Source organism: Microcaecilia unicolor, unplaced genomic scaffold (genome assembly GCF_901765095.1).
Source record: "Microcaecilia unicolor unplaced genomic scaffold, aMicUni1.1, whole genome shotgun sequence".
In the NCBI taxonomy this organism is placed as follows: Eukaryota; Metazoa; Chordata; class Amphibia; order Gymnophiona; family Siphonopidae; genus Microcaecilia; species Microcaecilia unicolor.
The window spans coordinates 558,782-573,116 of record NW_021963764.1 but is presented as its reverse complement, the minus strand read 5'-3'; the positions used below and the strand labels follow the sequence as shown (position 1 = coordinate 573,116).

General features: G+C 43.0%; 1 protein-coding gene across 1 annotated transcript; it reads left to right on the top strand.

Annotated features, from left to right (window-relative positions):
- Positions 1-8,225: 8,225 nt before the first annotated feature.
- Positions 8,226-9,194, top strand: LOC115459617 (olfactory receptor 56A4-like). Its single transcript, XM_030189427.1, has one exon. The coding sequence runs from the start codon at positions 8,226-8,228 to the stop codon at positions 9,192-9,194; it is 969 nt and encodes a 322-aa protein (XP_030045287.1).
- Positions 9,195-14,335: the final 5,141 nt, after the last annotated feature.

Sequence of the window (14,335 nt, the reverse complement as noted above, 5' to 3'; positions counted from 1 at the left end):
CCCAGGATCAAAATCAGCTGCACTAACCACTAGGCTACTACTCCAATAGCAACAGTCCACGTAGAATCTCCTCAAATAGCAGCAACATTCCAGAATCTCAAATAGTAGCAACAGAATCTCAAACAGTAGCAACATTCCATGTAGAATCTCAAATAGGGAAAGGGAAATGGGACTTGATATACCACCTTTCTGTGGTTTTTGCAACTACATTCAAAGCAGTTTACATATATTCAGGTACTTATTTGTATCTTGGGCAATGGAGGGTTAAGTGACTTACCCAGTGGCACAAGGAGCTGCAGTGGAAATCAAACCCACTTCCCCAAGATCAAAGTCTGCTGCGCTAACCACTAGGCTACTAGGTTATAAAAACAGTAGGACTAGTGAGAAACATGGTCTTTGGTTGTCTTCATCCCTGCCAGGGACCTGTGAGAAGAGGGATGTCCTGGACAGGCCCAATAACCTAAGTCTTGGTTATAAGTGAAACTGACACATACAGATCAGGAAAGAGACCTTGGGGTAGTAATGTCTAAGGATCTCAAGGCGGTGGCTATTCCCTGAAGAATGCTAGTCTGCACAGGGAGAGGCCTAACCAGCAGGACAGAGGAGGTACTGATGTCCCTGTACAAGTCATTGGTGAGGCCCCACTTGGAGTACCATGTCCAGTTTTGAAGGCCAAATCTCCTCAATGACATAAAAAGACTTTGAGGGTACAGGGTTTGTGCCATAAGGTGTATGAGAAGAGACTGGGGGACTTGAATATGTATAAGCTTGAGAAAAGGTGATATGATACAGACATTTAAGTACTTAAAAGGTTTTAATATTCAAACAATCCTCTTCCAAAAGACATGAATGGAGGTTGCAGGAAGGTAGACGTAGGAGTAACATGAGGAAATACTTTTTCACAGAGAGGGTAGTAGATGCCTAAATGGGCCTTCCAGGATAGGTGGTAGAGTCAAAAATGCCTGAGATAGACACAGGGAATGCCTAAATAGAAAGAGAATAAAAATACAACATGGGCAAGAGTAATGGGAACCGAGACTGATGTTGGACAGACTTCTACGGTGTATCCCATAAATGACAAAAGACTGAAAGAAGATCTGGCTGATGCCGGAAAGACTTCTCTGGTCTGTGTTCCACAAATGGTAAAAGATGGTGAAGCTTCTGCAACTCGAGTTTTGTAGATGACTTTATTGTCACATGCTGTGAGTAAGGGTGCTGTGCAGCTCAGGGGAGAGAAGAAGACAACTTGACTGGTAAGTTGAATACTGTCAGCAATACCTGGAGTCTTGGTTATAACCACATATCATCACCATCATGTTTAGCTGCCTTTATGGTTGGCATGGTGGACACTTAACAACCAGCATTTAAGCATGGGTGACTGGGGCCCACACAGAGTGGCGAGCGTTGGGCAGATTGGATGGACCTTGCGGGTTTTAGCTGTCATCATTTACTGTGATACTGTGGTGTTCTGCCTTTGACTGGGACACAGAATATACATTCCTCGACACCAATTAAAACAACATCTGGGCAGAGAAAATGAGATGCATCTGAGTCCCTTTTGCTCCTCTTAGTCATGAAAACACCCAAAGCATTTTGACTGAACAGCAACAACCTGCTCCGGGCTGTGGTTATTTGGGAATAAATTAGAGAAGGTCCCTCCGTAATCCTCAATGGATCTGCTCCCCATTGCCACTGCACTCCAGTAGACGATAAAAAGTCTGAGTACTGCTTGCCAGCACTAAGAGATGGACTGGCTGCTAGATATGGGTAGGGTATGTCAACACTCAATGCCTGAATAGGGGCAGCTATGCCGGGCAGGAGAGGCTCAGCTAGGACACATAATCCGCACCAGGACACAGGGAGAGACTGAGCCCAGATAACACAGTCCACACCAGGACACAGGGAGAGACTGAGCCACCACAGTCTTTACCAAGACACAAAGGGAGGCTGAGCCGAGACACCACAGTCCACACCAGGACACAGGGAGAGACTGAGCCGAGACACCACAGTCTGCACCAGGACACAGGGAGAGACTGAGCCACCACAGTCTCTACCAAGACACAAAGGGAGGCTGAGCCGAGACACCACAGTCCACACCAGGACACAGGGAGAGACTGAGCTGAGACACCACAGTCCGCACCAGGACACAGGGAGAGACTGAGCCTAGACACCACAGTCTGCACTAGGACACAGGGAGAGACTGAGCTGAGACACCACAGTCCACACCAGGACACAGGGAGAGACTGAGCCTAGACACCACAGTCTGCACCAGGACACAGGGAGAGACTGAGCCACCACAGTCTCTACCAAGACACAAAGGGAGGCTGAGCCGATACACCACAGTCCGCACCAGGACACAGGGAGAGACTGAGCCGAGACACCACAGTCCGCACCAGGACACAGGGAGAGACTGAGCCGCCACAGTCTCTACCAAGACACAAAGGGAGGCTGAGCCGAGACACCACAGTCCGCACCAGGACACAGGGAGAGACTGAGCCACCACAGTCTCTACCAAGACACAAAGGGAGGCTGAGCCGAGACACCACAGTCCACACCAGGACGCAGGAAGAGACTGAGCCGAGACACCACAGTCCGCACCAGGACACAGGGAGAGACTGAGCCACCACAGTCTCTACCAAGACACAAAGGGAGGCTGAGCCGAGACACCACAGTCCACACCAGGACACAGGGAGAGACTGAGCCGAGACACCACAGTCTTACGAAGACTGAGCCGAGACAACACAGCACAGTTCATGCTTTCTGATGAGAAACAGGGATAAGAAGTGACTCACAGTCATACAAAAGGTAAGTGAAGGGCTGGGATTAGAACTCATGGGTTTTAGCTGTCATCCTGATTCACATATTGCTTCCCTAACTGCCCAAGCCCCCCCCCCCTTTGTCAGGTTCTGTTTTTGAAGTAAGATAAGAGAGAATTTTTTTTTTTTTGGGGGGGGGAAGGGGGAGAAAAAAGTGATTATAGTCCTGTGTTTCTTTTTTTTGGGGGGGGGGCAATAATTGAAGAATCTAAGGAGACAGAGTTTTATATAAAAGTAGAGCTTTAAAGTGATTTCTCTGGTTTTAGGAAATTACTTGGAGCTGCAGTAATAGAATTTCTCTGTTCTGTATTACTCACGATTGCTCAGCCCTCACTGAAAGGTCCCTCTGACCTTGTCCCTAGGTATCTCCTGATATCTTGCCATAAAGCACACCAGATGCTCATGAAGCTCACTGCAAGTGCAAACATAACACTCAGAGCACATCTGCCACATGAGATGATCTAATTGCAATACAGTGCTTTACCTTTGTGTTTAGGTTTGGGTGTGTAACAGGGAGGGGAAGGATGTGTCTGCCCAGCTGTTAATCACTAATGCTTAGATGCATTAAAAAAATCTCCCAAACGCTTGATTTTCTCTACTATATTTAGATGAATTTTTAGCCAGGAGCTAACTGATCCATTCTAGCAGGACATTTCCCTAAATCGATTGGTTGAAATATAACCTGAAAACTCAACCTAATGAAAAGATAACTTGGCAAAGAAATGGCAAACGACCCTAATAATCTGCAAAGAAACCATTACCCAAGTGGTAGCCTGCATGAGTCATTCAGGACTTGGTACTTGTGTACAGGGAATTACTTTTACCATCAACTGCACCATAAGCAGTGGAATGGGGGTGGGGTGGGGTAGGGTGGGGGCTACAAGGGCCATGGTTTCAGCAATAATTTGCTCAACACAGCATGAGCAACAAGAGAGTACATAAGTACATAAGTATTGCCATACTGGGAAAGACCAAAGGTCCATCAAGCCCAGCATCCTGTTTCCAACAGTGGCCAATCCAGGTCATAAATACCTGGCAAGATCCCAAAAAAGTACAAAACATTTTATACTGCTTATCCCAGAAATAGTGGATTTTCCCTCAAGTCCATTTAATAATGGTCTATGAACTTGGCGTTTAACGTCTATCATAGTATTAGATTAAAGAATTAATGTCTATATAGTTTATTACAAATAACAATGTCTAAATATAACTACAACCTTGTTTGTTTAACGTTTTAAAATTATCAAATTAAATATTCAGACCGTCATGATGACATATGGCTGCAAATAGTCTCTAACGTATATATAAATAATGCTTGCATAAAATACAAATGGTGTACATTCTGGCGATGTAAGTAAAGCGTTAAATGTCCAATATAGTAATAACAGTGAGTTAGATAATACTATATTATAATTAAATTCCTACACCAAAAAAATATATTTAAAACATCCGTAATTGTCTATATTTATAAACAACAATCTATTTATGAGTCATTAATTTATCATGATTAATATTAATATATAAAAGTATATTCAAAATGATATATAAAAAAATAATATAGAAAAATCTTTTAATTTACCATAAACATATGTAACCAAATATATTAATCAAAAATTATAACAAATATATAGATTAAAAATAATATCAAGTATTATTGATCAAATATAGTATTAGCTAACTCACTGTTAGACAAACAAGGTCGTAGTTATATTTAGACATTGTTATTTGTAATAAAGTATATAGACATTAATTCTTTAATCTAATACTATGATAGACGTTAAACACCAATTCTGACATCTTGACGTCACTAGGTTGTATATATTTAAACTCTTTCAATCTATTATGATAATCAACGCTTTACGTCATTTTTGACGTCATCAGGCTGTATACATTTAAACTGGATTCTTCCAACGGTACTTTCTTTGTTATTCTGACATTTACTTTCAAGGTGGGCGTGCGCTCAATATTGTATGACATATGGAGGTAAGCGTCTTCCATTTACCATTGAGGATTAAAAAATATATAATACTTAGTCAACAGTTTCTTGCAAGCAGTTAGTTTAAGCGACTTCCATTTATGATTGAGGATTAAATATATAACACTAAGCTAATAGTTTTTTGTAGTCAGTTAATCCTTGTCGTTTTACATTTGGTGTTTGAGTCTTGTTTGATAGCAGGTAAAGTGTCCGTTATATGTCAATCTTAATTACTCACTGTCTGGCTTTTGTCATTTCTTTTTTAATGATTATAAATTGTAATCCATACCTTACTAAAATTATTAAGCCAGTCGTCAACAGCTCAATATTATTTTATAGATATATGTTTTACAAATAGTACCTGTTTATGGATAAAGAGCCCAGACTGGAGCTGACTGTGAGCCTGTATTGAATTCTGATATGTGCTGATAGCCTACTGCTTAAAGGGGACTATTTGCCACACACTTTCAGGTGGCTTATATGTGCTTAAGATTGAAGGCGAATACTGCTGTTGGAACTGTGTATCAGGTCTACTAGAAACCTGCATGGAATAAAGTCCTTAAGATTGAAGTTGCTGATGGACATTTATTTCTTGACTGTACCAGGAGCCTGTGGCTGGAGGAGATTGTTCTATCCTTGGCTGCACTTAGAGGTACCTGGTTACAATATATATATGTGTATGTGTATATGCATGTGTGTGTATATATATATACACACATATGTATTAATTTATTTTTCAATCAAAAAAAACCCCAAAACATCATATTGAGAATTATATGAAATTAAATTTCATATTTTGAATGCATGATTATATACATATGGTTTTATGCATAATATTGCATTATTATTTGATTAGTTCATCTAAATTTCATAAGCTTGTGTGTGTATACAGTGGTGGAAATAAGTATTTGATCCCTTGCTGATTTTGTAAGTTTGCCCACTGACAAAGACATGAGCAGCCCATAATTGAAGGGTAGGTTATTGGTAACAGTGAGAGATAGCACATCACAAATTAAATCCGGAAAATCACATTGTGGAAAGTATATGAATTTATTTGCATTCTGCAGAGGGAAATAAGTATTTGATCCCCCACCAACCAGTAAGAGATCTGGCCCCTACAGACCAGGTAGATGCTCCAAATCAACTCGTTACCTGCATGACAGACAGCTGTCGGCAATGGTCACCTGTATGAAAGACACCTGTCCACAGACTCAGTGAATCAGTCAGACTCTAACCTCTACAAAATGGCCAAGAGCAAGGAGCTGTCTAAGGATGTCAGGGACAAGATCATACACCTGCACAAGGCTGGAATGGGCTACAAAACCATCAGTAAGACGCTGGGCGAGAAGGAGACAACTGTTGGTGCCATAGTAAGAAAATGGAAGAAGTACAAAATGACTGTCAATCGACAAAGATCTGGGGCTCCACGCAAAATCTCACCTCGTGGGGTATCCTTGATCATGAGGAAGGTTAGAAATCAGCCTACAACTACAAGGGGGGAACTTGTCAATGATCTCAAGGCAGCTGGGACCACTGTCACCACGAAAACCATTGGTAACACATTACGACATAACGGATTGCAATCCTGCAGTGCCCGCAAGGTCCCCCTGCTCCGGAAGGCACATGTGACGGCCCGTCTGAAGTTTGCCAGTGAACACCTGGATGATGCCGAGAGTGATTGGGAGAAGGTGCTGTGGTCAGATGAGACAAAAATTGAGCTCTTTGGCATGAACTCAACTCGCCGTGTTTGGAGGAAGAGAATGCTGCCTATGACCCAAAGAACACCGTCCCCACTGTCAAGCATGGAGGTGGAAATGTTATGTTTTGGGGGTGTTTCTCTGCTAAGGGCACAGGACTACTTCACCGCATCAATGGGAGAATGGATGGGGCCATGTACCGTACAATTCTGAGTGACAACCTCCTTCCCTCCGCCAGGGCCTTAAAAATGGGTCGTGGCTGGGTCTTCCAGCACGACAATGACCCAAAACATACAGCCAAGGCAACAAAGGAGTGGCTCAGGAAGAAGCACATTAGGGTCATGGAGTGGCCTAGCCAGTCACCAGACCTTAATCCCATTGAAAACTTATGGAGGGAGCTGAAGCTGCGAGTTGCCAAGCGACAGCCCAGAACTCTTAATGATTTAGAGATGATCTGCAAAGAGGAGTGGACCAAAATTCCTCCTGACATGTGTGCAAACCTCATCATCAACTACAGAAGACGTCTGACCGCTGTGCTTGCCAACAAGGGTTTTGCCACCAAGTATTAGGTCTTGTTTGCCAGAGGGATTAAATACTTATTTCCCTCTGCAGAATGCAAATAAATTCATATACTTTCCACAATGTGATTTTCCGGATTTAATTTGTGATGTGCTATCTCTCACTGTTACCAATAACCTACCCTTCAATTATGGGCTGCTCATGTCTTTGTCAGTGGGCAAACTTACAAAATCAGCAAGGGATCAAATACTTATTTCCACCACTGTATATATGTATGTATTTTTATAAAAATTATATGTAAATGTTTTTAAAGGGAATTAAAAAATTTTTTTTTTTGAGAAATATTGCATCTATTTTTTTTCATGAAGGATTATATATATATATATATATATATATATATATATATATATATATATATAAAGGAAATGTTTTTGGTTCCTTTCTAGTCACATTTTTTTACATATACCAAGTTGATTATGTTATCATTTTTAATTTTTTAACCATTAATTTCTAATTTTTAATGTTTATTATATTGTGTTCTATGTAGACCCCTGACGCAGGTGCGGTAGCACCGAAACACGGCCCATGTCGGGTCTTTCTTCAATCAAATTTGATCATTAAAATGTTTTTCAATATAAGTTTTGTGTCCCTTTTGTTTTTAAAGGCCCTTTGTGCTGTTTTTTTTGCTTGGACTTTGTTTGTGCTTAGTTCCCTCTCTTTGTTACACTTGTGTATTTTGAACCACTTTGAAGGTCATTGAAAGGCATTTTATACCCTACTGTGCAATATGTGTAAGAAATGATTTATGTGGTTAATTATAGAGTTAACACCATAAATGTTTTATTGCTGTTGTTTTTTTTTAAATTGGAGCCAGTCAATACCTAATATTTGGCTGGTCATCCTTGAGGTCTGTCCGTAAATTATACAGATAGGAGTAATTGGGAGCATTTTAGAGGCAAAGTCAACCAGAAAGCGGTGACGGTCAATTGCTTTCTAATAAGTTCGTCCATTTAAGTAGGACAACATATGTAGCTGTCCATATTTTTCCTTTTATGATAACTTGTCCACTAGACTGCATAGTCAGCTGTCCTACTTCAATGAACAGTTGTGGATGAAAACATGTTTAAACATTTCTGAGTAACTTATATGGATATCTTTTAAGCAACAAATATTATTGAGTCTCTCTTCTCAAACTTGTATCCACAGTGACCCTTGGCCATGTTCTTTTCCAATACCAGCAGCAGCGGCAGCACAGAGGTGTCTGAGTTCATCCTCGTGGGTTTCCCTGGGATCCAAAGCTGGCAACACTGGCTCTCCATCCCCCTGGCTCTTCTCTTCTTCATAGCTCTCATGGCCAACATCACTCTACTGATCACGTTCTACACTGATCCAAACCTCCACGAGCCCATGTACTATTTTCTGGCCATGCTGGCACTGGTGGATTTAGGTCTGTGCAACTCAGTTACCCCCAAACTGCTGGGGATCCTCTGGTTTGGTGCAAAGACCATCAGCTCCTCAGCTTGTTTCACTCAGATATACTTTATTCATTGTCTTCTTGGCGTGGAGTCTGGGGTCTTTCTTGTCATGGCTTATGATCGCTATGTTGCAATCTGCAACCCCTTACGATATTTGTACATAATTACCAATAGCTTTGTAGTAAAGGCTATGGCTTTTATCCTGATCAGAAACACAGTGTTGGTTCTACCACTGCCTTTTCTTGCTGCCAGGCTACATTACTGCTCCAGAAATACCATCAAATACAGTTTCTGTGCCAACCTAGCAGTGGTATCCCTGGCCTGTGAAGATTTTACCATAAGCAGTGCTTACCAGCTGACAGTGGCCTGGTCTTTTCTAAGTGGCGACCTTGCGTTGATCATCATCTCATATTGTTTCATCTTCCGGGCTGTGCTGAAACTGCAGGCTGAAGGGGCAGCAATGAAAGCCTTAAGTACCTGCTCTTCCCACCTCACTCTCATTCTGTTCTTTTACACAGTCCTTGTGGTTTTGGTCATTACCCACAAAAATGCACACAAAATCCCGTCGGATATCCCGAACATGGCAAATGTTTTACATCTCATTGTCCCTCCATCTCTGAACCCCATCGTCTATGGTGTGAGGACCAAAGAGATTAAACATGGCATTCAGAAGGTGTTCGTGAAAAGCAGAAGATTGTCAAGTGAGACGTGAGGAAATCTGCTGCAAAGAGATGAGCTTCATGATAACAAATGTCCAATTTTTGCTGCTCCTTTTCCGTTGAATGGAACAAACAAGAGTCAGAAGCTCCGGATCTTTCCAAAGTACTGGAAAATCTTCTTATGGACTTGCTGTGTCATGAAACTAAAGCTCTTTAGGAGCATGCTATAGTCGGAAATTAAATTTCAAGAACTCTCCATATTTTGTTTCTTCTTCTTCTTAAAATGAAATGAAATACTTCGGAAGGGATGTTTGTCTATTCTTGGGTGTGGACATAAAAAGATAGATCACTTTATTCAACTATGGACTCCCTTCCTGAAATCTCTGTCCACCAGGTTATGGAGTGGGCTACTGATGTGCTACAGTGTTGATGGAATGAGATGCTGCCAACCGTTCCTCTGGACGTTACATATAAACTATGTAGGATCATTGCAGGTGAAATAGAGAAGGGAAGGGGGTCTTCAGGGGAAGGGAGGGATGGGATTTCATATACCACCTTTCCTGTGGTTACAATCAAAGTGGTTTACATATAACATAGTAACGTGGAGGGGCATAATCGAACGGGGCTGGCCATCTATATGGCCGGCCCCGTAAAGCGGCGTACCCAACTGCATTATCGAAACAAGATGGCTGGCCATCTGTCATTTTGATAATACGGTCGGGGCCGGCCAAATCTCAACATTTGGGCCGGCATTAGAGATGGCCGCCATCGGTTTCCGGCAATAATGGAAACTAATGGTGGCCTTCTCATACCCGGCCAAATCCAATGCATTTGGTCGTGGGAGGAGCCAGCATTCGTAGTGCACTGGTCCCCCTCAAATGCCAGGACAGCAACCGGGCACCCTAGCGGACACTGCAGTGGACTTCAGAAAAAGCTCCCAAGTACATAGCTCTCGTACCTTGTGTGCTGAGCCCCTCAACCCCCCCCCCCCAAAACCCACTACCCACAACTGTGCACCATTACCATAGCCCTTATGGGTGAAGCGGGGCACCTAGACGTGGGTACAATGGGTTTGTGGTGGGTTTTGAAGGGCTCGCATTTACCACCACAAGTGTAACAGGTAGTGGGGGATGGGCCTGGGTCAGCCTGCCTGAAGTGCACTGCAGTACCCACTAAAAACAGCTCCAGGGACCTGCATAGTGCTGTACATCGTCTTTATGTATTTGAGTATGATGTTATCATTCTTTTATTTTTAATATATATTTGATGATTTTATGTGTTTTTAATTGAATTCACTTGTTGTAGTATATTTTTTTCATTATGAATGTATATTTTTATTGTACACTCCTGATGCAGGCCTAGCGGCCAAAACACAACGTTTGTGTCGAGTCTTTTCACTCAATAAACTTTTGATCTTAAGTACACGTCTTTCCAGTCTTTGGCATCCGTGGTCAAACGCCCACTTTTTTTTGTCTTATCTCTTTATTTTCCCGGGGGATGTTTGAGTTCTCCGCCCTTGGCGGATTCTCCTAAATAGTCAGTTAACACACATTAAGGGGTGCTAATAATGCACATTTTTGCTGTAACTTGCCTTAATAAGTACCCCTCCATGGAAATGTAAAAACAGTAGGGAAGGGGGAGTCAATCATATTTTAAGCCTTTACATTATGTAGGGCAGCTGGTAATCTAGCAGTTTGGGTTGCCTTTACTAGAACCAGTAAGAAAAATGATAACAATAAACAGTAGATTTAGTTTTGGTTATTTATAACCCACTTTTATCCAAGGCACGGTACAATATACACACATAAAAATTCATAAAACATACAAAAGAAAGCAGATTTAAAAAATAAGAAACAGAATCCAACCTACATCAAGGTTCATAGATGGGCACCGAAAATGTTCAAAGTATCAGCTATATACGAAGTGCATTTTTTCTAGCAAAAAAGGTGCCGGTACTCAAATGCCAGACCACCCTTCAGGGGTGGGATGATCACTGTGGGACCAACCCCACGATAGCCAGGCCCCCTGCAACCAGTCACAGAATCTATGACAAGGCAGGACTGGTATGTAGGGCCTGGGCTCTTTCATTAAAAGTTGGGGATCATGGGTCAATTTTAGCAGACAATGGAAACGTTGCCGATACTCAGTACCCCGCCGAGTACCCCCTCAGAAAAAGCCCTGCATATACGTAATGAACATAAGCAGAAAGATCCAAGCACATCGAGTGTTTCTAACTATACTTCTGAACACATCTAAACCCTTAGTTCTGGATGGATTCTAGTTTCTGTAACCCCCTGGGATAGGCCAGAAGATGCCTTCAGATATTAATTTATTTATTTATTGCATTTGTATCCCACATTTTCCCACCTCTTTGCAGGCTCAATAGAAGGGGTGTGAATAGTCAAGGACACTTCTTCTGTTACCTGGGAAAACAGAGTTCTGGATCACTGATCCACTGGAGCAAAAGAGAAAGCAGGCTGCTCAGTTTCATAGAAAAATTAATCAGAAAGGCAGGTATACAATTCACAATCATAACTTTACTGAAAGATACCGGGGGTTTAACTTAAAAATAGGAGTAACGAGGCAATAAGCCAATTTTACAAGGAAAAGAAACAATCTATAAACATCAAGGTAATTTTACTGTAAGGCCTGGGATTTCGGTTAGTTAGTTGTCAGACTGCTACACCTGACAAAGAATTAAGAGTTAATTAACTTCAGTTCAATAATAATATATAGCAGAGTGTTGGGACCCAGTTTTCCGATAGGATTCCTTCCTGGGTGAGCTGTCCAGTCCATTGATTGCCTTGAACGTCAGGGCTCCTGCAGAATTTCAACACTGATTCATCAGCAGATATGTACTATGGAACTCTGTAAATCTAAGTGCTTTGAAAATGTACCTCCAGCCAATGTAGCTGTTTTAGAATTGCTGTAATAGGAGCGGATTTCGATACGCCCATAATCAGGCGTGTTGCAGCATTCTGGATGATATGCTTCGTACTCATGGTCCCTGTTGAAGGTATGTTGCTGGGGCAGGTTGGATACCATCAAAAGATGGTGATAGCCAAAATTACCTATATATTAAGTATATTCCCCCTCTTATTCCCCATAGTTTTCTATGCATGTCTAGAGCGTTCCCTTGTTAAATTTTTATGGTTCAATAAACCTACAGGAATATCATTAGCCAAATGCTGGGAGGGGGTAAACGTTCCAAATTTATTCTTATATCACAAAGCTTTTATATTACACCAGGGTGCGGAATTGGCTTTCTTTGTCATAACCCAAATCTCCACCTCGCTGGCTATAGCTTAAACTTGTTCTAGCTGATTCCGTTGTACTGTTTTGGCTCCCTGGAATGTTGTTACCCACCTTTCTAAGTAGCAGCCCAATTCTCCAGAATACTTGTCCCACTCTTCAGTTGCACGATCCCATGGAACTCTACTGATAAACACTCAATTTGGAATCAGCCCCAGCTGCTTTTCGATACGGTCTGAATATGGTGGTCTATTTTGGCAGCACTGCGATATGTGGGATTCATGTGCCATTTTTATGATGCTGAAAGATTTTTAACTTTTGCAGAAGTGCGGGAAAGATATGGCTTGCTTGACACCCAATTCTTCAAATGCAGACAATTAACACAAGCTGTCTGGGCTCTTAACATTTTTGTCTCTACTGTGACTAATATGCCAGACTTGGGGCCCTGTTTACTAACCTGCTTATTTTTGAAAGAGATTGCTGGCCATCTTCCGACACAAATTGGGAGATGGCCGGCCATCTCCTGAACCCGGCCAAATCGGTATAACGGAAAGCCGATTTTGGCCGGCTCCAACTGCTTTCCGTCGCAGAGCCAGCCAAAGTTAAAGGGGGCGTTTCAGAAGGATATGGAAGGCGTGACGGGGGTGTGGTTACGAGATGGCCGGCTTTGGCCGATAACGGAAAAAAGAAGACCGGCTCTGACGAGCACTTGGCCGGCTTCACTTGGTCCATTTATTTTTAGGACCAAGCCTCAAAAAAGTGTCCCAATTGATCAGATGACCACCGGAGGGAATCGGGGATCACCTCCCCTTACTCCCCCAGTGGTCAACAACCCCCTCCCACCCAAAAAAAAATTAAAAAACATTTTTTTGCCAGCCTCTATGCCAGCCTGAAATGTCATACCCAGCTCCCTGACAGCAGTATGCAGGTTCCTAGAGCAGTTTTAGTGGGTGCAGTGCACGTCAGGCAGGTGGACCCAGGCCCATCCTCCCCTACCTGTTACACTTGTGGTGATAAATGGGAGCCCTCCAACCCCTCCCAAACCCCACTGTACCCACATATAGGTGCCCCCCTTCACCCATAAGGGCTATGGTAATGGTGTAGAGTTGTGGGGAGTGGGTTTTGGGGGGCAATTTGGGGGGCTCAACACCCAAGGTAAGGGAGGTATGCACCTGGGACCAATTTTTGAAGTCCACTGTTGTGCCCCCTAGGGTGCCCAGTTGGTGTCCTGGCATGTGAGGGGGACCAGTGCACTACAAATGCTGGCTCCTCCCACGACCAAATGTCTTGGATTTGGTCGCTTTGAGATCCCCGGCATTAGTTTCCATTATCGCCGGAAACCAATGCCGGCCATTTCTAAAGCCGGCCCAAATGCTGAGATTTGGCCGGCTCCAACCGTATTATTGAAACAAAAGATAGCCAGCTATCTTTTTTCGATAATACGGTCGGTGTGCCGTTCGATTATGCCCCTCGGCACTTGTGCTGGTAATTTTCGATTCGGCCTGGTTAAATTATTTATTTATGTTCTACTGCACGTAGTGTTTCTTGTTGTGCACCGACCGGTCACCGCGCGTGTAGCGTGTTAACCCTTACTGCTAGATCAATGGGTGGTGTTAAAGGCTCAGTCCGTAAATAGGCACGCGTTGGTTTCAGTTTTATCGCAGGCCCTTTGCCCGGCCCTTTTTCTCAGACGCAGTAATAACTAGGCCAGCGTGCACCCAAAAGATGCTCTCGCACTACTTCAGGCCACTTTTCCAACGGCTTAGTAAAAGGACCCCAGAGTGCGCTAAATGCTAAAGATAACCATATATTCCTATCAGGGCCGCCGAGGGGGGGGGAAGGGGGGACAAATTCCCCTGGCCCGGGCCTCCAAAGAGGGCCCAGCGCCGCAGTCAAACCCGCCCTCCGTCGTCGACTGTCTGCCACTAGGCCAGGCCCCCTG

Coding starts and splice junctions, on each gene's coding strand:
- LOC115459617 (XM_030189427.1), top strand. CDS start 8,226: ATGTTCTTTTCCAATACCAGCAGCAGCGGCAGCACAGAGGTGTCTGAG.